The following is a 26,070-nucleotide window of genomic DNA, read 5'->3' as shown; positions in this document are numbered from 1 at the left end:
GAAAATACTCCTACGTGGAATACACGTCTTCATCAACATGATTGAACGGATTTGTCATAGCGTGATGTTCGAGCTGTTCATATGATGCCGTGGCAATTAAGATTTTCTCTCTTCGTGAACTAAAAGTGGTGCAACACTAAACCTAATCGCTACTCGGCAATAAAATTGCCACCTGAGCCCTGAAAGCGCTTCCAATATGGCCGCTGCATGTACGATACATCCTTTGTTTAATTTCAGTTAGTAAAATGGTAGTGGTAATATGAGCCAATTGTATTTTGACACGCACCTTCTCGGTCTTCTAGGGTCTAGGTTAATTACTACGTTACCTAGGATCGAACTTCTCAGATAGCTGTTAGGGTAACTACCTTACAGACACTAACCTGGTCACTGGTGTAGGATTTTAATACCTTTCGTTAGTTTTTAGCAATGAAAAGGTATGGAACTTTCTTCCAGCAAAAGTCGAGTTTATTAACATTAATGCACAATATACATTAATACTCAATCCTTGGCAATCCTGGATTTAGGTTAACTGATGCAGATTTTTATGACAAATCCGAAACGGGTAACCCTTCCAGGATTAGTCACAATTGCTTTTTCGGTATCGCAAGCAACTAGAGCCGAAGCAGCAGGTTTGAGAAACTAACTCAAGCTAATTGCAGCCTCCGAAGAGCGGGCAGTTCTCCCTACAAGGTAAAGTATCGGGTAAGATAGCCAAAATATACAGAAAATCGGCTTCCTTTTATACTACACGGTTATTTACAAAAAAACAAGGAAACTTGGAGGATATTCACAGGTTTCTATAGATTTACATAATTACGACATCTAAAATAGATGTTTACAATATTTACATAAAATATTTAAAGTTATAAATAACATACCTTTCGAATATATGTTTTCAAAGCCAAAACCGTTTATACAATGATTAATTTTGTTGTCTTAAAGAAATTTAAATTAGTTCTCGAACATTTTCAATCTTGTGCGAGTCATAGATAACGCATGCACACGCAGATGTTGCACTTTCTATTTTCAAATGGTAACTTGAACAAATTCGACTGGGGCGACACAATTTTACTAGTTGTTATGAGGCATATCCCCATATTGTTTGATTGATTGTCCACTTTATGCACGGTAAGGCTAACCGGGACTGGACCTACAGTTTAAAGTGGCCACCGGGTATCGAACCCGGGGTCCCTTGATTACGAGGCGACGACGCTGCCACTGCGCCATCAGGGAGGCCCTATATTCCCATATTGTATGATGGACACAAATAACCTATGTGATAGGGTACCCATAAATTTAAAAAATCAATCATAGTGAGAATAAAAATATGCATAGGATCATCCATCAATACATACATACAGCTGACTGCTCAGGAGAAGATCCCTGAGGGAAGTGCAGTGACGTAGCGGCAGGCGAGTCTACTATTAGGGTTAGGGGAGTGCACCCTGAGTGAGAAACACACGAGGGGTCGCTGTAATCGGTGCAGCGACGCAAATGTCTACAGCCGGATTGCGCACACTTTTCCGGTTTTGTCAGTGGTATTCCGAATTTACAAAGAATTTTTATTTTCCTAAACAGTATACAAGATATGGTTACATAGAACGATTATTATTTTATTTATACGGATAAAAGTAGTCAAACTACTTTCGGAGGTATGCGCTTATGCCCTGGTACCTGAAAATTAACCCAGGGCGTCAGTTCCGTGAATTTTTTACGGATTCCCCCGCTTTTCTTTGATTCATCCCTTTCTTTCCATTTTTTTTTTACAATAATTCACTGAGACATTGGCAAGAATGCCCCAGTGTGAAGAACCAAATTTGTTCGGTTTTCCTGAACAAAGTTGGTTTTACATCATTCTACAAAGTAAGAAGATTAAGATAAAGGTTAGAAATAGTAAGAAGTAAATAAGTGTTAGTGTTTAGCGTTAATATTATTTATGATCACAGATACGAAATTACATAAGTGTGTAATTGGGTGGGTAATGTTTTCTTAGGATAAGTTTTATTGTGTGTCGTGTGCATTAGTGTTGATGGATGAGATGAGGAATAGACATTAACAGGATTCTATGAATGTTAAGCAGGGTCTATGTTCTAGTATGTTATGTTTGAGATAGTGAAAGTATTATTGACTTTGAGATGTAAATATTAATACTAGGAAGGGATATGAAAGAACGAGTGGTACCTGATGCAAGGAGACTTGCGGGAGACCAGCAAGAGTTGGTCGGACTGGGATGAACATCGGTACGACGGTTGGTACCCGGGACATCATCAGGAAGGAAAGAAGTAGGGAGGGATTTCCTGGGAAGTATCGGGTACATTAGTACGTTCGGTAGTGGAAATATGGAGAATTGTCAAGAATCAGTGAGAGAAGTTTGCAGTGTGTTTAGTAACGAGGATAAAGAAGGGGTGTAAGATTACAGTTTAAGAAAGAAACGAAAAAGAAAAATCTGGATTAAATTCGGTTGGTTCCTGGGTCGAATCCTTGCAGTGTTATCCTTTACCTTTCTCCGGGGAGGCGTAACCTTTTTTCGTTTTGGCGTATCACTGTCTTGTGTATTAGTGCGTCCTTCTTGATGTTCCTGTGGGAGGTTCTGCTTCATTATCCTCTTGGTGATCTTAGTCCTAAGGAGGGATGTTCTGTTGTTGAGTTTGTCGAAGGTGGATTCTTTGTGATCTTCTGGGGGGTATATTACATTCCGGAGATAGGGGTTGAATGGGGAGGTGAGTGATGCCGGATTTGAAGAGGGAATGTTCCTCTTTCGACACCAGGTTTGTTAAGTCGTTTAGTGACGTAAAGTGCTCGGGATTTCTTATTAACTGGTACGTGTTGAAGTTTGGTAGCTTTTGTCTTAAATCTTCGATTTGTTTGTTCGATGTGTGGAAAAAGAAGGCTTTATGTTCCGGTGTGTCCGTCTCGGTTTTACATTTCAGGCATTTATCAGTCTGTCTGAGGTTGTGCTTATTTAGGTGTTGACCGTAGGGACCGTGTCCCGTTAGGAAATGTATGAGACCTCTCGTGGGATGGAAATGGTCCATCGAAAGTCGTTCTTTTATGTTTGGAAGGAAGCTGTGAAGTCTCCTTCCTTGCGTAGCTTCTGTCCATTCCTGTTGCCAGACGCTAAACAAGTGGTTCTAAATTTCTGGTACCGTGGCAGGGCGTATTCCAATTAGTTTATAGATTTCGTCCTCTTGTCCATTTCTAAAGTAATATTTTGATGCTCTAGTTTTAATAACGATTTCAATAGGCTGTAGGCCCGCAATCATGAGAAGAGCCAGGGTTGAGGTTGTTCTTGTTGTGAAGATCTCATTCTGTTTTTAATGTACTGTTTACTGGTTTCCATGGCCCACAGGGCCCTTCAATCTGTCCCTGTCCTGGGGAAGGTCAATCCAATCTTTTCCATCCTTACCGATTTTCTTTAAGCCCATCTCAACGTTATCCCTCCATCTTGATCTTGGCCTTCCTACAGGTCTCTTACCGCCAGGTTTCCCAACACTGCGGTGTTTGTATTGTTTATTAATTGTAAAGCGTTTGTATTGTCATTATGTAGTGAACCTATACTTAAAATTAGAGACAAAGGATTTTTTTCCCATGTGGAAAGTTTTGTTTATATTGTATGTCCCAGGCCTTGTCTAGTCTTACGGCGGTCTGCCTACATGCTGGCAACGGAAGTGAGGAGCGGGAAATCCGTCTAAGACCAACAAGGCAACAGCGGTGGCGGCGAGAGTTACAATGTCGCGGGAGGAGGTGCTGCGCGCACCTCGTTCTACAGGCTGCTGTGTTTGTTATCGTATTAGATTGCCACCATTCATCCTCAAAAAAGATGGCGTCGCGATTTAGTCGTCCAAAAAAATGAGCTTACTATGTCATGAAACCTCCATTTTCGAGGAGAAAGAAACATTGCCCTTGTTATGGCATCATTTGGGAGCACCTGCGAACACGTCACAATCTGCTCATAGCTTCACATTTTTTATCCCCAGTAGTGACAGATTGTTTCAGGGAGGGGAGACTTGCTATCTCTCCCGACAGCTTCCATATTTAACGCCCGGATAGCCGAGTCGGTGATACGCGTGTTGGCGTCACAGCGTATCAAATTGTTCGTACTGCTTCCAGCTCTATGTTTTTGAATGCGTGCCTGCATTCGTTGGATGTTCCTTGGAACGAACGCGCAAATTTAGCGAGGAGTTCTCGGAAAACTGTGTAGTTGTATTCCAACAATGTGAAATGTGCTTTTTTGTTATATTCACGCACACTTTCATTGCGTTGTACAATAAAATTTAAATAAATATTTGACGACTTCTATAGCGAAGTAGTTCTAGTCATGGATTCCAATTATGAGTTTAGATCCGTTACGATTCACACACGGAGAGAAAATCTATATGAACAAGAGAAAAGGTTATTAAAGATATATTAGTCTATATCCTGTCTCTGGAGCAGGCGAAAGAAATCAAGTTTCTGCGCAAGTAGTGACGCGAGATGGCTCCACCAATGAACATGTGAGAGGGAACGGGATTGCGTGGAGGGGGAAAGCGACTGTAGTTACCAGCCTTCGCAGCAGCATGTACTGCTTCGCACTGCCCAAGGTACATAGATATTAGGTACAGCCATCCGAAGATTGCCGATCTTGCTCGAACGCGTGATGTCACCAGAGAGGGAGTGAGCTTGGCTGAAGCAGACGGCCCCTAGCATTTATATGGGAGATTTAGAGAGCGAAAGTATATTATTACTTTTAGGAGGGGGAAAATATTAATTGTCATCCTCCAAGATGGTATTGAGGCATCCTTTTAATGATTAGTAACATAATTGAAAACGCGCTACTTTTAAAAGGGGGCAAAGTACATGTGAAAAAATGTATTTTGAAAATCCATATGCCCGAAACTTTAAGACCGATGCGCTACATGGAAAGTTGCGTGTTCTCCTTTAGATTCGTCATTTTACAAATTGTAATATAATTTTAACAAAAACGTGGCATGCTAAAGAAGAATTAAAAAGTTTAAAGAAATAATTGATTAATAGACTTAGTTTATTTTATTTCGCTTATCTGTCACATATGGCTAATCGCAAAGATGAGGATGCGTGAAGATATGATGAAATTGATGAAAGGAAAGTAGACCCATGCCCGGGCGGGGATTCGAACCTGGGGACCCTTGGCATCGTAAATAGTGTTGCCCACGAGACGAGACTTTGGCCTGTCTCGTCTCATGGAAATGTTGTGAAATGCTGTCTCTTCTCGAAAATATTCGTTTGTCTCGGGACACATGATCAATCTCGTCTCGTCTCGAATTTTTAAAAACCTGTTCCGTCTCGTCCCGTGGGCAACACTAAATTCGTAAAGCGTTGTGCTAACCACTTCGCCACGGAGGTCAGCATTACAAGGAAAGAAACAGAAAATGACAATCATATGGCATCTATGTTTTAATATGCGAGGAGGTTATTCAAGTAATAAATAATTATTACTAGACGTTGTGATGAAAATTATTAATATATCTGAAATATCGAGAGTTGACCTTGCAGTCTCTAAATGTACTTTTATGGTTACGCAAAACCTTTACTCAAAATTGCTAGTGTAAATTTATAAGCTATTAAAATTCAAAACTTATTCCTGTTCGAAAAAAGAAACTGCCAAGTCAAATTAATATTTCGTAGAAATACATATATCTTTCTTTCTTTCCGGCTATAGCCCCGGATCTCGATCTGCAAAGGGGCTTCCAGTGGGAAAACATCGTCCAGAAGAAGGGGCGAAATAATTCTTTTTAAATGGCTCAATAATACAAATATATAAGTGGACATTTGACAAGCTTAGTCTAAAACTTACAACTGAAATCGTACATGTGTGTGTGTGGGCGGGGGTTTGGGGTGGCTACGTGAGGTAACACAGTGGAATATGATTCACAATACTAAAATTAAAATAAATATGTGGGAACAATAGAAATTAAAATATGTTGTAGCTAGTGACGGCGCAATAGAAAAGATGGAGGGGTAAATCATATTTTCCCGGGGCAATCATGTTTATTATTCCGTTACATACGACACAAAAAGGAAATATTTGGGCTAAAAGAGCATTCATTCATTTATTTATTTTTGTCGTTATACTAGGGGCAGATAAGAGAGAGAGAGAGAAAAATTGTCCTGCACCCCACCCCCCTCCGTAAGCAGTCACGTTTATTACACCCTTACATTTACATACAATATTAAAATGTTCTGCTTTTAGAGCTCGCACAATGCCTTTTTCACAAAATTGGGCAATCCCGCATTTTTTTATAACAATCTTGTCTTTTCGTTCACTTACGCAATTACCGACTGGAAAGGCTGTGATATTTTAGATATCTTCCGTTAGTTTTCTGATAATAGTTTTCACAGCTTCCCATAGCATTTAGGAATGAATTCAGTTGACAAGAACAAAATAATCTTATTTTAAAATATACAGCAAAAATAAATCCAACGCGCTTAAGTTAAAACTCCCTTACATTGGAAGCCTGGAGAGAACAAAACAGGGGTTCCTTCGTAACACGATTTCTTGAAAACCATTTTACACATTTGAATGAACGTTGTGATAAATTAATTAGAAAGGATGAATCTTAACAGTAAAAGTTGTAACTTTTCCCTTGCTACTATATTTTAGAAGATATTCGTCGACAAATATCTCAATATTTGCAAAAGGAACAAGCCTTTTCCGTGCCGAGCTTCTCGACGATGACGTAATGCATCCACGGACAACTGCGCATACGATCTGCGTCGCCGAACGAGCACCCCCTGGCACTGCCCACTAGATTCCCCACTTCCTTCTGTGCCGCTATGCGCGGTCACGCTCCACAGATTCCGGGGACAGAGTATACATTTGCTGTTGTAAAATATGAGAGCTTCCGAACAAAATTTAATAATCTACCATAGTGATTACATTAGTTCACATACTTTTTTGAACAATGTAATGTCATACAAAATCCTTGCAAATCTAAATTAAAATTGGCTACAACTGCTACCTTCATTTGGTGCAAAGGTACATAAACCTTAAACTTAAAACTCAGCTAGCTTATCTACAGGGTAGGGTTCTTTGTAGACAACGAAACCAGACAGGATGCCTTCCAATGGAGACGTTTAAACGAATATATTATTTAAACACAGGATACATGGAGTAAGAATATTTACATGATAAGCTACTTTCTTCTATGCTTTTTATTATTTTATTTTCTCTATCTGTATATTCTTCTATCTGGACTTCCTTCTCAATGGACAGATCTGGATCTGGACTTCCTTCTTAATGGACGGTCTGGATCGGGACTTCCTTCTCAATGGACAGTCAGGATCGGGACTTCCTTCTTAATGGATGGTCTGGATCTGGACTTCCTTCTCAATGGACAGATCTGGATCGGGACTTCCTTCTCGTCTTCTTTGTTAACTTCCCTATGGATTTCAATTTAGGTTTTGACTATTTAACGAATTCCTTTATCCTTTTCCAACTTTTTCCCTTAAGCTTTGGGAATAATACTAATATCCTCCCTTGGGGCTGCAATTGGAACGCGCCACCACTAACTATGTACAACAGAGTGTATACTTGGTGCAGCCGATTGACATGCGCATCCAAGTAGGTGCTACAGTTAAACTGCGCAACCAAAAAGTGCTGTGGGGCGTTGATCAGAACACGCTCGCCACTGATGTAAACAAAATTTCCCCTATAGGAATGGTAAATCAATCATACAGATGCAATATCTGTTCAAAGACACAAACTTGTATCAGTGTTTTGACTTCCTAATTTTCATATTAACTTACATGTGATCATTGATTTCATTTATAAGATATATATATTAATTTACTTTTCATATTTATTCTTTGTCTTCTTATAATATATTCTATTGTTTTTCATCTTTCCAATTTGCTTTGTTCTTATTTATAAAGTTATTCACATATATTATGCCAATTCTTAACCTTGCACGCCTGGTGCTGCCATCTCTATTCGTCTTTGGCAAACTATTCACATTACTTGGTCCTATTGGGTACGTAACACAATTGGCATAAATTTTGTAGTCAGATTCCTATATTCCACCATGACGTTTGGATCCCACTTTAAACTGTAGGGCCAGTTCTGAATAGCCTTTCTGTGCATAAAGTGGACTTAAAACAATAATTCAATGTATTTCCATGAAATTTGTTATGAACATAAAATATACAGGTAGTTAGTTATGTAGCGGGTGAGGTTAATCATATACTGTTGTCCTACCTAACCCTTACTACGAATATAATACAATGATTACATGAAAATTACAAACAGGAATCCTACGAATCTTCAACTCAAATCTCTATCAGGACAGAGAGATTTCGTGGAATAGAAAAGGCGATTCCTTCCCGAAGTCCATGCAGTGTTGCTTTTAAACAATGCTGCATGATGCCACATTTATTTTCTGAGCATGTAAAGTTTGTTACAAAAAGAATGTTACAAATTTTCGAATTCTTTTCTTTCAGATCAAAGTTGCCGAACGATGTGGAGCATTGTTACCATTACTCCTTGTTAGATGACATCTATGATCTACTATCGGAAACAGAAGGTGAGTAAGCTATTGCCATCAAGTCACATACACACACGATATAATTCAGGTAGTAACCTCGTGAGCTAGCTGGTACAAAATTCCATATTAAGTAATATTGTTTATTGAGATTAATGACAATATATTTTCAGTATAGCACAGTGTAATACAGTAAAGTACAGTATGGGACAGTGGAGTACAGTAAGGTACAGTAAAATATGTCATGTGGAATTGAATTATTGATCAGTATCAACACTATTTTGTCATTATTATAATATTTACATGAAATTTGTATTTTACATGAGTCTATACACATATGTTCATATGTTTAAATACACACGATATCTTTAATTAACACATAATCATGTGGTATCATTATCCTCTCTCATACATAATATGTGTGATATTTGCAAATATATTTAAAGTTATGTGTTGGTAAATTATTTGCATACCTGACCATATCATATAATTTGAGAACAATCCAGCTTTTCATAGGTGTTGCCTACCATATCTAAGTTACATATCTCCCGTGATCAAATATTTTTCATAATATTCCAATACTTTTAAAAAATATGTAACTATAATTATTTAAACAGCATATCATAATTATTATAAAAGTTATTTGATTGCATGAAGACATACGTATTATTTTCAATATTGATCAACGAAGATATAAAGTGTCAAGTGTTTGGAAATTTAAATACCACTTACTCAAAAGAGTGTTAATATATATACACATAAATTCAAATACATTTGGAATATTATGTAGAAGCATAATTTATTCATGGAATTGTATAACATTCATAGGTTGTCTAAGCTTGTGAATTATTGAGTTGATGTCAAAAATATGTATTATAAAATTATAGAAATTCTGTTTGCAAATAAATTTAGTAATTATTATTTAAACTATTACCACCACAGTCATATTTTGTAAAAAAATTTATAGGTTATGTACTTATTCTGGATTCTCTTTACTCATATTATTCATGGTCATAATGTGTAAGGAAGACCTATTGCTACAAGAGTAACTAACTTCTAGGATATTTATTAATATTATTAGTAATAAAATCTTTGCATGTTTACAGTTAAGGGTTGTTGCTCGTTGACTGATATTAGGGCTTACTAAGTACTAAAATGAAATAATGAAAATAATGAAATATTAAAATACCTGAGATTAAATAATGAAATATTAAAATAACTAAAATATTGAAATAATCTAAATAAATAGTGAAAATTCTCAATTGAGGGTTATTTATTTCTGCCGAACTTAATTGGAAAGCAAGGATTACATTGAGATCATACGACTTTGAATGACAGTACCAAAGAAGATTTATGTAAGATCTGTTACTACTTACAATAATATGCATAAAATATTACCAGTTCTCTTCAACTGGATCTAACATCCTTTTTTGATATTAAATTAATATTCAATTCTTTATCTATTTGACATTAATTTACTTGCCAGGTTTTTTTGTTTTGTTTTTTTATAAGTAAATTTTGCCGAGCTTAGCTTTACGTAAGCTAGATAATGAATACGTTCTGTTAATATCACTATCCTTATACCGTCATTTTGCCTATCCATGTAATAGAAATACAATACTCAGGGGTCCCGGGTTCAAATCCCGGTCTGGGCATGGATATTTGTGAGTGTCCATTCATCAATTTCATCATGTCATCTCTCATCCTCATCTTCGCAAATTTGTCAAAAGTGACAAAAAAAGCAAAGGAAAATAAAGCAAATCAATAACAAAAAATACAATTACTAATTGATTTGAATATTTTAATTAATACTATTATTAATTATTTTAATTTAAATGTTAATATTATTATTATAATAATAATATGAGACACTTGGTTCGGACCCCCCCCCCCAGAAATATATTTCTAGAATACGTGCCTGGCGGCAGTGGCGGTTTTGATATGGTCACTTTTTTAGTGTCTTAGCAGGTCTGCGGGTTGGCGGTGCCAATGGCTCGTATCGTTGGGTTTGGGTTCGCCAGGAATTTAGAACGTGGAAGTTGTCTACTTGATGACTTCAGCCAGCAGTGGTATGTCAAAGTTTTCGTGGAATTGCACGTTTGCGACACGCTTGCCGTGTCCGCTGAAGCCTCGTAGGACCATGTTCTGTATAATGAATTCTGCAGAGGGTCGTCTTGGGTAGGTGTTGCCAGGCAGGACAGGCGTACAGCACCCCTTGCACAGTCACGAATACTTTCGGGTTGTTATGATCCCATTGGCTTTCAATGGCGTCGTTACAACCCAGAAGTGTCTGTCTCTAACTGTACAGTTGAAACCTGGTTTCAGCTGCAGTCCTTGCGATCATAGCATATCGTGCCACAAGAGTTGTTAAGAAAACCTGACAGTGGTTTCGTGAGAGACATATTGAGGTATGGAAAGCTGCTTGTGAGACGAAGAAATGTATGCAATGAGTACAAGAACTGTTGAACGAAATTACTGACTTATTTGTACTTTCCTTTCCTGGAAGAACTAAAGACTGGTAGCATTGTCATTAGTTTCGCATTACATAAGTGCACTTAGCGACATCTCTACGTTATCCTTTAAGTAGCCAATGTCAAAAAAGTGAATTAGGAACTCTATTGTTTTTAATGCGTTTACATGTTGAAAATAAGATCTTCAAGTACTAAGTTTTATTACTGATTGATTGAATTCGGTCATTTTACGCCATTGCTCTGCTACTATTGGTTAATCGCGACAATGAGGAGAAGTGATGATATGATGAAATTGATGAGAGGAGACCCACAAAGTCACTCATGCCCAGGCCGGGATCTGAACCCACTACCCCTGTCGTAGTAGCGCGTTGAGATAACCACTCGACCACGTTGGCCGGCGTATGATGTGTTACTAAGCACGTTATCACTCTTAAAATATGACAACCCTTAACCGAAAGCGGTTTCTGTCCATGATGTCCTCTTTTCCCCTGCTGCCAACCGTTCCTCAAAGCCAACCAATCAGAATCTTCCGTGACGTCACACAATGTTGCACCTTAACATCATTACCCGATATCCAAATTACACCCTTAGGTTTGATCAGTTGAAAAGTTGCTTCACCTGGCACGGTCTTAGGTTGAGGTTCGAACGACATTCAGCGTTGCATCCCGAGCGGGTATTTACCAATGCAAAGGGAGTTGTGGATGCGGAAAATGCAACTAACGAGGGACTTTATGCCGCGTAGATTTTTTTTCTTTATCGCAGTTCGTGAGAAATCCTGTAGGAAGCGCCACCGTTTGAAGGACCGATCCAGCGGGATTTTCCGCCTCGTTACCGAACTCCCGATGGACCGGTCTCGAGGCCTGGCGCCTCCGTCACTCTCCGATGATGTGGAAAAAGGGTTTCCAAATCGTTCTCTGTGTTGCCACCCCTTTTGGCGTCTCCTGAGACGACAGGGATGTGCGCGGATGCTTGTTTCTTGATGTGGGGCACGTCTCTCTCTCTCTCTGTGCGATTTCCCCGGAATCCGAAAGTGAAAATTCGGGACAAGAGTTCCGATTCGCTTGTAGAATCTTAATGGCGTCCTTTCTATAAATATAATTGCACTCCGTTGTGACAGACCTTTGCACCTCTACCCGAAGTCATATACAGGAGATTTGCAGATATATTAAGAGCATATACCTTATCCCAGCTAACTGTGGAGCAAGGCTGCGCATAGCGTCAGAGGAGCGAAGGAGATCGAGTGGGCCGAGCGAAGCAGTACACTCTACTGGGAAGGCTGGTAACTGCAGTCGCTTTCTCCCACTCCACGCAATTCCGTTCCTCTCACGTGTTCATTGGTGGAGCCGACTCGCGTCACTACTTGCGCAGAGACTTGTTTTCGTTTGCCTGCTCCATAATTAGCTGGGACAGAGTATATGTTCCGTGAGTTTTCATAGAATATATCTTGTATTTGTTGCTTTCTGTTATGAAGGGATGAAGTGTCTCCAAATTCTGAAATCACGATTACGCTTCACTTGTACTCTATCCCGGGAATGTATGGACCAAGGCCCCGCATAACGGTAGAGAAGGGGGAGCGAGTGGGTTGAACGAAGCAGTACGCTGCTACCAAGTTTAGTGCCTGCAGTATTTTTTTCCCCTCCACGGAATCCAGTCCCCTCTGTCGTGTTCATTGGTAGAGCCCTCTCGAGTCACTACTTGGCGACGAGACTTGCATTCGTTTGCTAGCTCGAGAGATTCCCTGGACAGAGTATAGAATGTTTTCATGATTCCTTTTCGACTGCGCTTGTCTCGCCGAAGAGAGAGAAGCTATTCTCTCTTCACGTTTTCTGTTACCTACCCAATCATGGACTTAACATTGCATTTCCATTTCTCACCTGGTACGTTTTTGCGGGATTCTGGCCAGCCGAAACACAATCAAGATATTGCTTTTGCCTTCCAGGCCGTGGGTGTGTGCAAGAGTTGCAGATTGTGTTGTTGCCGTCGTTGATTAATTATGCGTGTACTTTTATTTACTGAATATTTTTTTTTTTCAGAATTTGTGAAGGTGAAACTAAACTTCCATCCACTGATTACATACCTAAATTTCAAATTACCCGAATATTTGTATAAATGAAAACGCAGGAAATCACTTTTTGGTAGAGACTTTTATCACACACTTCCACAACTGTTACCTTTGTTACCACAGCAAGTCAATGTTGCCAAGCACATGAACGTTGTACAATTTAACATAAATAGGAAACAAATGTTATTGAACAGTAACATTTGAAGTTTAAAATACATGTTAATTACAATTGTACATATGAAAATGGATATAAGGAATATAACAGTCAAAAGATTCTACTCTATTGTTCATCTTAACACATCTACTATTATGTGCAACATTTGTAACAATGAGAACTTTACTTCTATCATTATGCTTTTCTCGTTGTATCGAATTGATGTTTCTTACAGTACTTCAAGTTCTTTACAATCAATCTCTTCTCTTCTGTTTTTCTTGTTGAAGCGCATTGGATAAACTAAGCATTTTGAGTACAATTTAGTTATCCTGACACCTATATTTTGAATAAACCTCCAGTTTTCTTCAGCGGGAGTTCTAAAAATGGACCAATGGAAGATGGCGTTTTGCCTTAACTGTCCATAGCATTTGCGGAAAAGCGTGTCTGGTTCCATGCACTACCAAAAACTTTCCTTTTCTTGTTTTTTTTTAATTCCCATTTTGTTCCATCTGTACTCATATATTATCATATTATACAGGGTGTCCCACGAACGGCGCAACTGGGAATTAAGAGTGGCGTTACTTTGTAACCGAAACGTGTACATTCATAAGTCATACACCAAATGTTAGCCCTGTCCAAGTAGATATTTTTAAACATAGAAACAACAAACGGGGTGCAATGTTGTTCATGCAGTGTTGCCAAATGTAAGTGAAAGTGTAAATTTATTTTTCCACAAAGCATGGAAAATTGCATGTCAAACATTCGTACGGAAATTTGGACGTCAATTTCCACCTTGCGTAGGTGGACTATTTCGCCATCTATAGTTCAGAGAAGAAAACCGATCGTCTTCGCGCATAGCCAATCCTGAAATGCCTCGTAAAGGCGTACCGGTCCAAATGGGTGTTTTAAAAAAAATATGAGGTACAGTGGCTACACTGTTGATGTTTGAAGGCAACAAAAGGTGTGTTTAGTGATGGTCTATGACATGGAAATACTGGAAACAGGAAAAAAAGAAAATGAAAATTATGGTGAAAAAAGTGTTACTTACCTACTCCTGGCAACCATGCAATGCGATAAGAGCGCCCACCGAACGAGAACAAAAGAATCAGTTAGTTGTGTACTCAGAACTGTTTGAGCCGTGCATTTCGCAGTGTTCGTAGGGGAAGATTAGAATTGTTCTGTGAAATGAAGTACTCTTTGGAAGAGAGGGTGTTCATCGTGGAACATTATTTTTGTTCGAAATCGTACGCTAGTGTAAAAACTGTGTTTCGCGAGAAATATCCGAATAACAGTGTTCCAGAAAATTCGACGATATATCGACTTGTTTCCAGATTTCGTGAAACAGGATCAGTTAATGACAAACCCTACCACAGACAACCACCAGTTTTGACACAAGGTGTGCTGCAGGATGTGGAGCAGAGAATATCACAATTTCCCAGGAAATCTGTTCGTAAACTTGCTGCACAGTCAGGTGTATCAAAAACAACAACTCACCGAGCGTTAAAACAATTGCACCTACGTGCATATAAGGTACAGGCTGTGCAAGAACTGAAGGAAGCAGACAAAAGTGCACGTGTAAGATACTGCCAGTGGTTTAGAAATTTTATTAGAGACAATGGTGTGAATATTTTGGATAAGGTTTTTTTCACGGATGAAGCATGGTTTCACTTAAATGGATATGTCAACAGTCAAAATTCTCGACACTGGTCAAGTAACAATCCCCATTTGTTACATGAACAATCACTTCATCCACAAAAGATCGGTGTGTGGTGCGCGATTTCGCGGAGAAAAATAATCGGTCCATTCTTTTTCAACACAACAGTTGACGGAATAGTTTATCGTGACCTTATCACACAGTTTATTCCTGTGTTGGAACGTGATGAACGTGATTGTTGGTTTCAACAAGACTCCGCAACATGTCACACGTCTAATCAAAACGATCACATTATAAGCAAAAACTTATGGCCCAGTCGCTCCCCGGATCTGACGTCTCCAGATTTTTTTCTGTGGGGTTATTTGAAACAAACAGTTTACATTAATAACCCAAGAACACTAGATGATCTAAAAATAAATATTTGCACAGCCATTAACAATATAAACCAATCAACCTTGCATAAAGTTGCTTCCAACATGATAAAACTTGTTGATGAATGCCTCAGGGAAAATGGTTGTAATTTTCAACATCTTTTGTAAAGCTACACTGCCTGTTACGCGCATTGCATGGTTGCCAGGAGTAGGTAAGTAACACTTTTTTCACCATAATTTTCATTTTCTTTTTTTTCCTGTTTCCAGTATTTCCATGTCATAGACCATCACTAAACACACCTTTTGTTGCCTTCAAACATCAACAGTCTAGCCACTGTACCTCATAATTTTTTTAAAACACCCATTTGGACCGGTACGCCTTTACGAGGCATTTCAGGATTGGCTATGCGCGAAGACGATCGGTTTTCTTCTCTGAACTATAGATGGCGAAATAGTCCACCTACCCAAGGTGGAAATTGACGTCCAAATTTCCGTACGAATGTTTGACATGCAATTTTCCATACTTTGTGGAAAAATAAATTTACACTTTCACTTACATTTAGCAACACTGCATGAACAACACTGCACCCCGTTTGTTGTTTCTATGTTTAAAAATATCTACTTGGACAGGGCTAACATTTGGTGTATGACTTATGAATGTACAAAGTAACGCCACTCTTAATTCCCAGTTGCGCCGTTCGTGGGACACCCTGTATTATATATACTTATATTTTCTTATGTAGTTCATGACAAGGGTTAGCTGGCAGAGCAGCCTACGGCTGAACTTCGCCCGCTAATTAAAGGAATTATTATTATTATTATTATTAAAAGTCACCTGTATCACTTAAAAATGAAATTCTTGTATATTCGTACACTTGATCTTTAACGCTTAAATGTTTAATACACAGGCACAATCGCACCACTTCCACCATGCTAATCCTGTCCACCTTGGAATTGTTGACATAGTTTTGGAGACTAAGAGGCGGGGAAAGCTCTCTAAAGGGGTGATTCTGGATCACGACAATGGACGTGTTCACACATCGCTTGTTGCGATGACAACCATCCATGATTGTGGGTTCGAATTGTTGGAACATCCCCCTTATTCACCCGATCTTGCTCCATCAGACTTTCATCCCTTCCCTAACCTGAAAAAAGCTTTGGGCGGTGACGTCATAAGTGCTGTGGGTGACTATTTTGCAAGCCTTGAGGAAAGCTTATATGAGACCGGGATAAAAGCACTGCAGAAGCGTTGGCAAGAGTGTGTGGACCTGCGGGGAGACTACGTAGAAAAATAGATTGCTGTTGTTGTCCCATCCTGTCCCCTTCTAGGTTAGGCTCGCTACTTATGGGACACCCCTCGTAAAACAGCTTCCCAGATCGATTCTGTGTGTGTTCAGTAAGAAGAAAAAAATCATTTCCGACTAGAGTTCAACACTCGTAAAATCTCAGATGTATTGCGATTTGTTTTTATAATACACAGGTAATAGCGGCTGTAATGAATGACTATTTATTCAGTGAGTGTATAAACTGAACTCATTTTTACTGTTTGGCGTATTTTTCATAACTTTTTTAAGCACCCAAGCGGGTTTTGAAACGTTTGGGAGAAATACAGTTGATACAGAAAATCTCTAGTGTAAACTAAGTGGCAGAACTTTACCACGAGTATTTAAATCTGTTTCATAGGGATAAAAGTAGCATAAATATTTACTATCGAGCGAGCAGAGATTTCAGAGTAGAGACGGAAGCTTATGACTTCCTTTTAATGTAGGCAGTAGTCAGTGGCGGCGATTTGGTTCCAAAAGCGGGGGCAAGGTGCCAAAACTGGGGGCAAAGACAGAATATTTCCCTTTGTAGATAAGGTTTAGCATAGTGCGGGGGCAAAAGTGGCGAAAAGTAGGGGGGGGGGGCAATCGCCGCCACTGGTAGTAGTATGTTATTCTCTATTTTCAATCATTTGACGTTCTGACTTGAGTGTAAATAGTCCTCAGTTTCCAAATTTCCCATAATCGAACTTTTCAGTTTTTTTATATGGAGCTAAAACAACCTAATTTACACTATCTCATATGCGTTCAGGGAAAAACATATAGGTTTTGGTTTCACAAATAACACACAGACATATTTCTACATTTGTTTTACCTTCTTCTATTTGTAAAACCAACACACTTGTACACAGTATCAAGTTATATCAACGTTCATCACATTAAAAACTGAAAAAATAATATGTAACTTAACAAATTAATTTATCCATAAGATGAATTCCAAATCTATGCGCTAGTGTTGCACTATGCAGATAGGAAACCATGCCAGAAACTGAACACACGAAATCGAGTACACAAATGAGCATTTCCACCCATTTACATTTTGTGGCTTCAGAAAAATTGAAAATAAATATCGATGGGTACTTATTGTTATGCGGGACAGAATATTATTGATCGGAACGGGAATTTTTTTAAATCCCGACATTCGGGACGGGAAATATTCGCAATTTCTCGACTAGTCGGGAAATTTTCGGGACGGAAAATTTCCGAAATTTCCCGAGGCTCTGGAAATCTCAAGTTCTACACGTCATTTTCACCTTAAGTGATTGTGTTTGCATTTCTGGAATGAAAACAAACAATTTCCGATAAGTTCCAGACACTTGCAATGTAGAAAACGTTAAGAATTAATACCGTTTCAAAATGACCATTCGGTATTTCCCGACTGCTCGGGATCCAGAAATTTAGGGAAGTCATTTGCTGAAGTCGTGATAGGGACGGAATTTTTCTTTCCTATCCCGGTCCCGACTTTTCGAGATCCCGTACACCACTTTTTATTATTATTTATTTTAGTTCAGCACAAGATACATCTTCCAAGCACGTTGAACATAATATACTGTGCATACCAGAAAAGAAAAATTCAAATAAGCATTTATGTACGCTATATTTACCAAATGTGGCTTCTTACCGATGTTTAAAATCATTAATACAAGTTTCGTATCGGTATTTTATAAGCATAAAATATACACGAAGTTTTTTTCAAAGCTAAGTTGCGTTACTGCGAAGTCATAATTAAATTTTGATCAGCTGCAGGAGTTTAGCTTAATGGTTTGATTTTTGCTTTCTAACTTGACCATAAGGTTGAAGTCAATTGCAGAAGTATTGTATTTTTTAATATAACTTATACGTTCTATGAAATAAATATTACTGTGTCTGTAATGGTCTTACATAGTAGTATACATTTTTGAGAATACTTTAGTGAATTCGTAGCGTTCCTCTGAACGCGGGGATCTTAAATAGGGATGTACTATTAGTACTAGTTGATGGTAGAGACAGCCCTGAACGGGCAGGTACAAATATCTAACTATTCATTAAAATAGACTCATGATTCGTTTCTAGACTGAAGTGAGCAATGCAAATGGCAGAATGGGTGTAGACTAGCTTACCCTGTTCGGTTTAGAAATAAGACCAGTAGCTCCTGCTTCTCCGTTGATTCCAGATTAAAAGACCTCGTGTTGCTCTCATGCGCACCTATTTAAACCCTCGCTTGGCCTCTCGTCACCTCTTGCCAAAGGCCAGTGTTCTTACCATTTCCTGTAGAAAGCTTATTCTACACATTTCTGAGCAGGAGCTGACAAGGTCTGCCAGGGTCAATATTTCCTCTCACTCCCTCTTGCGAAACAATTTCCAAAATTGAAATTGTAATAATTAAAAGTTTAAATTGAACCTTCTGCCATTCACCAAAATTTAAAAGGTTTTGTTTATTACATGAACAAAAGGATACATAAAATAAAATACTAATAAAAAAAATGTCGGAGACCCTTCACCGAAAAGTAAATGGAACAGAATTAAGCTCAAGCTTGAATGCTGAAAGAAAGTCTTTTGTTTCCATTAGCCACACGCTGGAAGAGTCTTTCGTAATCAACAATGCTGACGGTTGGTCAACATGCGATAGAGAGTGTTGTTCGGAGGTCCGTGGAGTCAGCGGAGAGTTCAACACACTGCATCGTAACGCGATACATGCGAATGTCTTCAGAACAAGTGCTGTCTAAGCACCGAACTTAATCCGTGAGAAACCTTAAGGCCGCATGCTCGCAATCTTCCGCCTCATCAGGATGACAGTTCGAGGCGAGAGCAAAAAGATCATGGTAAACACCAAGCTCCACTGGACTGCGCACAACCACACGAAGATTAAAAAATATATTTGAAGATGATGTTTTCACTGACGTTCGTAGCACACTATGACCTGAGAAATCAAAAGGCAGGGCAATCCAAATACACTCAAACCCCGGAGTCCTGGGGTACGAAGTACTGTTCCGGGACATACACGGTCCTTGACCGATCACAATTTCACTGGGGGACCGGATTCGAATCCCGGTGTGGAAAGTTCCGGAATACTGTTCAGCAAGGTCAGATGAAAAGACGTTGGCCGTGGGGCGGGCGAACACAGGGTAGTCCATGGAAAGCCACTCCAAGTAGCGTTTCCACGCCCCAAAATATGCGTTGTTCAATGGCGGACACTGGGGGGTATTTATGATAGGCCCCCGAAAGTTCACAGCAGACGCCATTGCATATTTCCGGCACACATCGTATGGCGACACATTTCGTACGCTGGTTGCATGTGAAAACGGAAGGTGTACCGTGCTGCAATCACTCCAAGAGGGGAACAGTAAATATGGTCACTGGTAGGATGAAACTGTTCACAGGTGGCCTGGCAGGTTGCTGATCCACAGGGGTGGGTCTCAACACATTTGGGTCGTTGACTGTACCCGGAAAGTTCCAATATGTGGTGAAATACACTGCCTGGCCTTACAGAGCAAAAGGGGACGATGTACATGAAAGATGTTCATGCTTCTTCTTAAGGGGGTTAGAGTCGTGGGGGGGGGGTGCTCTGTAAGATGACATTTCTTCTGATGTTTCTGACGCTGTTCAGATCTTGGGATGTCACTTGGAATAGGGTTTTCGGTGCTGCTACGTGACATACACCGCTGAAAACCAAAGGAGGCTGGTGAGCTCCAAAGCCTTCAGGAATGCGTTCTTCTTCCGGCCTCAAAAAAATCGCTGGACTATTTTCGAAATTCCTTGAACTCGTGGAATTCCCGAACAGGGTAGGAAACAGGTAAGACATTGGAAAAACTACATTGCTCTCAGTCATTCAATATTTAAAATGTATAAAAAATGTGTAAAGTAATCGTCTTTTATAGGCAAATGAAAATCATGAGTAAAGATAAGGAAACTAAAATAAAATAAACTGCCCAATAAGTGATATAAATTATAAAACAAAGTTTGAATGAAGGCTAAATAAAATAAAAGGCGGAAAATGTCATTTGACGCCTTAACACTGGAACACCATTAAAATGAAAATATGACTTCATCAAAAGTAATATATGTATATATTGACTAAATTATATATATATAGCCCCTGGCTTCTCCCAAAATATAAAATAATGTGCAATATAAAACTAAAGTTATGACATGGCACAAAATGCCCTTTGTTGGGACATGATGAATATACAATAAAATAAACGAAAATATCTAGGATTAAATATTGATAAATATATAAAAGTAATATGTAGATGGTATAAAATATATCCCCTGGTATCAGAAGGTTAACCCGACGAAATCCATTAATATCATGTCAGAAGTGTCAAAGCATTGTAAAAAATGAGGAACTGACGAAAAAAATAATTAACCCAAAATTTGGTAACGTCACAGCTGTTAAAACGAACCTAGCCACAAGTAAATTCAGGATCACTAAGATATAATAAAAGAGTAGATGACATGGCTCCAATGACTTTAAGATCATTAATTACGAAAGATACATAATAAAATTGATGAATAAATCAAGGCTACATAGTGACGCATTGTTAACGCTCACTAGTCAAGGTTGGTTTGCGCTTGCATACGCCTGACGTATAGCATAAATAAACAGTTAAAATAAAGTTCCAAATTAGTAATAGGATAACAGCAACGGGAAAATGGGACAAAAATATTTCATGAAACAAATTGATCTAAATAAACGGAGAAAAATGGAAAAAAAACGGTATAGAATAATAACAAAAAAAAATCAAATTAAATTGCTCAAAGCAAAGCATGAACATCCCGGGTGTGACCCTAGGAGGTTGCCTTGACCGGTCTGAAACCGTCGCCAAATAAGGGGGGGGGGGCGCATTTGTCTTTCTTAGGTAAAATGTAAAGTCAAAACTGAAACTAACTGGGTTATTGATTTAGAAAACATTTCTTGGCTATCACGTTCCTTTCGTATGATATTACTTCAACTAAAGTCTATGACGTGTGGGAGATTAAAATATAAGCACAATTACTCGCTATTACCTACTTTACGAAGATTAACATGAAATTAATCTGTAAGAAGTAATTAAATTTCATTCGGGAAACTTTTGAAAATTCTGAAGGGACGGGAAAAAAAATCGCATAAATAAGCGCCCTTGACGAGGCTCTTATTAACACCTCGTTTGGAGGCTAGGAAGCCACCTGAGTTTAAAGTTCATCTACAACAAATTCCGCATCCATCCCGACACTGGACGGAGAAAAAAAAAGGTGTCATCAAATTCTCTCTCGTGGAGACTGAAATAGGATATGTTTCTTCCGCTAACGCGAAACTGGAAATTTCCGCACGGAAATCTGGCGACTTACATGGAAGGAAAATCTTGGACTTGAGTCTTGCGACTGCACATATCCTGAGTTCGAAGGAACAAAAAAGAAAACAACGAATGAATCGTGCTTTCGGTGCAGAGATTAAACTTGCGTGTTTAAACCTATCGTAAGCTGACGGAATGAAACGTGATTATACCTAAGGGGAGGGCTTGATTGATTACACTATTCGCAAAACTTCATCGTTATTTAATGAAAATAAATGACAACCAGTTTTACCTTAATTTAAAGAACCTTTTTAACTTTTATCGTTATTTAGTGATTTAATGATTTGCGATGCGATTAAGTAACCACACGAAATCTGTTGAATAATGCTGAAGAGTGTTTATTTAAACATTAAGGAATGCCGTAACTTGAAATATAAATATCATAATATAAATACACATGAAATTTAAGGTATTTAAAATTCAAAGCTAGAAAACGCAAAAGGAGGAATATTAAGCTATCCTTTAATAAATAGCTGAAGGAGACAATAAATATATGGATAATAACAAAAAAATCTCGTTAATATGTGAAATACTCCACGCCTTGAATACCGCTTACGTCTCGTTCTACTTTTCATTACAAGTTGGCTTACGCCTAACTATGGTGTTTTAACAAACTAAAAGTCATGCAGACTAAGTCATTCTTATGTCATTGCGCTACAATGACAGTGTCATTCCTCTTGCTACGGGTACCTCTGTGTACACAATTAATTCGTAGGGGAAAATCATAATTAACCTTAAAACTAATGGAAGGGAGCGTCACACTTACTACCTTTAGTAGCGGACATCATTGCTCCTCTATTCCTTAAAACATATATATAAACACTTGCGCACTCTTTTATATTTCACTACCGGTATTTCTGCGCGTACAACTAAAAACACCTATTATTATCCCTTAGCTAGAACATTGAATCAACGAGCGGGTTATACTCTAGCCGAATGGTAGCGTCACTCTTACTACTTACGCCAGCGTATAGTAGCGGACATATAATTGCTCCTCTATTCCTAGAAATATAATTAGCGTTTCGTTTTTTCACATATTAACTTTACTTTAGTAAAAACATTCCTTAAATAAGGGAAAAATAAAAAATGCACTGCGACTGACTCATGTATTCTCTCGACTATCTCCTTATCAATTTGCACTACAATTATTAGTACCAAGGCTCCCATCTTCGGGGCGAGGAAATTTCAGTCATTTTAAATACGAGTGAGTCGACCACTGATCCTTGTGCATTTCAAAACTATACGTGAAATTAAATATCCTCCTTGCGATAATCTTTAACAGTTTAAACTTAAAACACATAAACACAAACGGCGTTACTTTTCGGATCATTAACAAGTTACGGTCTGTTTTAAAAATATATATATGAAATTGAAACTTTAAAGGACTTTAATTAATTAAAACCACAATTGACTTCAGCAATACTCTCTGCTGTGACCCACTAAGTACACACACCATGGTGTGATGTGATTGAGACGTATCGTTTATAGCCGAACTATCATAAGTCACGCACCAAATGCATGTAAAAAAAAATACCAAATTGTATTTCAAGAGACTACTGCAAGGACAAGGGTCATCATAATCAAGTGCCACTTTCAAAATTTAGATAAAATCCTGGGAATTGATGATAATTTCCCAGGTGGTAGTTCTGTCATAGCCATCAGGGCCTGACCGAAGGTACCGGGTTCAAGCGAACCACGGCGTTACTAGGAGCGGAATGACAAGGGCTCGTCGGTAGACATGCCCGGGCTGGCCAAATTCTGGGCGGAATATGACACTCGAATGTCCGACATCGAACCTTCCGGCGCCCGGAATGACGGACGTACCTTATGCCACATCGCATCGACGCGGAAAACCGCGACGAAGCAAGGGCGCAGAGCTGTTGCCTCATTGCCCGTGGCTACCAAAGGAAACATTCTATTGTCGTTTCCTCCGCATTGTAATGTGCTTTAATGCAGCGGGTGATTAGCCTATTGGGTGGGTGTGGTGGGTAAGGACTGAATTAAAGCTGAGTATCGACATTAACCATCATTAACATTAAAACTGCGTGCTACGCAGCTTGCCCCAAAAATAAAGATTCGCGGAGAAAACAATTCTGACATGTCACTATTTAACAAATTTCAAATTTTCATTTATTTCGAATGATATAAATGAAAAATTCTGCAACTCGAACACGTTGCTCTAATTTTTCATCACATTTCCGTAAAAATGGATGAAAAGCCCACGCATCTCAAACCACGTAGCGTTCCTCTGAACGCGGGGATCTTAAATAGGGATGTACTATTAGTACTAGTTGATGGTAGAGACAGCCCTGAACGGGCAGGTACAAATATCTAACTATTCATTAAAATAGACTCATGATTCGTTTCTAGACTGAAGTGAGCAATGCAAATGGCAGAATGGGTGTAGACTAGCTTACCCTGTTCGGTTTAGAAATAAGACCAGTAGCTCCTGCTTCTCCGTTGATTCCAGATTAAAAGACCTCGTGTCGCTCTCATGTGCACCTATTTAAACCCTCGCTTGGCCTCTCGTCACCTCTTGCCAAAGACCAGTGTTCTTACCATTTCCTGTAGAAAGCTTATTCTACACATTTCTGAGCAGGAGCTGACAAGGTCTGCCAGGGTCAATATTTCTTAATCGAACAGGGCATGGTACGAATTGAATACGTTGCCACAAATATTTAAAATACTATTACTAATTTGTATAATAAATTCTAAACTTATGCTCTATAGAATTGTTAAAAATATCACCAGTATTTTTTTCATATAATCAAAAGAACATCACGTTATGAATCTGCTGCCTGTGATTGCAGAGTAATCAAACAAACGGCAAATTATCTATTCATTTATTGCCCGTTAAGGAACAAACACAGTTTTAAAGTCCATTAATGGAAACTGTGACCCAAATAATCTTTTGTAGTATAAAACAAATGTTTCATTATCAAGCTCTTTACTGTGGTTCTAAATTAAGATGTACTTTTATTCTTGAATAGATAGATAATAGTAGGCAAATTGTCCATGGCTATTTTCATTATTTTTTGTTCTATTGTACATCCTGTGTCGTCCTCTACTTATTTCAATTTGTGATCACCAGATTGTGGAAAACAGACTGGAAGAAATGGTGATGGACAATTCGCCTACCATTTCTTTTGCCATTGGTGTACAAATCTCTCTCCCCATCCCCTCCACGCGGAAGTACGGTGCACAAGACAGGAGTCGCGAGACTGTGCAGACTTTTTTGCTTGTAGTTCCGCTATAATAATAATAATTGTACACTCACCTCACTTAGTTCTCCGGCAGTTTGTTTCTTTATACATCATATTTGGAGAAGATACAATTCAATCTATAGGTGTACACTGTATATAACACGCCTTATTACTGACTTCCTTGACCCTGGATGTACAGGGACAAGGAAAACAAAGAAATTAGCATAATTTTCTCTTCGTAGAAGATGTTGAACCTAAACCAAAAAGAACACAAATAATGAACTCTACAATGTAAATTGATGAGATTTAGTAAATCATTTGATGAAGTGAACTAATTCTGAGTGGAATAATCGCAAAGGACTCAGCTGAGATCCTATGGTATGTGACGTAAAGTTACCGCCCAACCGTTTGACGGCGTTAGGGGCTATCGTATCTCCTTTTCCACAGCCTGTAGTACACATCCTCATCTAGACATTGCTCTTGTTCTGGTGTTTAATATCTGCATACTGCAGCACTGTCGTTCTGTCATTTCACTTGACTTCACATTGAAGTGATGCATTCACTTGGCCGGTTACACGTCATCGCACGCAAAAACTTCAACCGTTACCATGGATATGGGCCAGGGCTGCTTCCTTCTTACATTTTTTAATAGTTTAACATACAGGTCGGTTATGAACCACGCTCTCTTACAATTGCGTCATAGTAGTTGAAACTAGTTCTTACTGGGTAGGTCGTTACAATCTCCAAGAGTAATCGGGATTCGCCTTGTAACCAAAAGGCCCCTTCTTCTATACCCGGTAGAGGCACATAGTCAAGGGCGCTCGCAGAGGGTGCAGGGGGCACTTGCCCCCGGAGATATTTGGAAAGATTGAATGTAATTCGAATGGTGAAATTGTAACGAAATTTTATAACAAAAAATATTGTTTTCTGTGACTTACAAGCCGTAAATTACAGCAACTATTATTATTATTTTACAGTACCCTCCGGCACGTAAAAACATGGATTAGAGGTGCCATGAAGGACAGT

General features: G+C 38.8%; 1 protein-coding gene across 1 annotated transcript in view; it reads left to right on the top strand.

The window, feature by feature from the left end:
- Gycalpha99B (guanylate cyclase 1 soluble subunit alpha 2) overlaps positions 1–26,070 on the top strand; it is a 533,625-nt gene that overhangs the window by 236,649 nt on the left and 270,906 nt on the right. The window contains exon 3 of the mRNA XM_083130599.1: positions 8,455–8,537. Within this exon, the coding sequence (XP_082986725.1) occupies positions 8,455–8,537 (83 nt within the window). The remainder of the gene's footprint in view (positions 1–8,454; positions 8,538–26,070) is intronic.

The sequence above is a fragment of the Lepisma saccharinum genome, chromosome 10 (genome assembly GCF_977018435.1).
Source record: "Lepisma saccharinum chromosome 10, izLepSacc3.1, whole genome shotgun sequence".
In the NCBI taxonomy this organism is placed as follows: Eukaryota; Metazoa; Arthropoda; class Insecta; order Zygentoma; family Lepismatidae; genus Lepisma; species Lepisma saccharinum.
The sequence above is the reverse complement of the archived record's forward strand: the minus strand, read 5'-3'. Positions and strand labels throughout refer to the sequence as shown.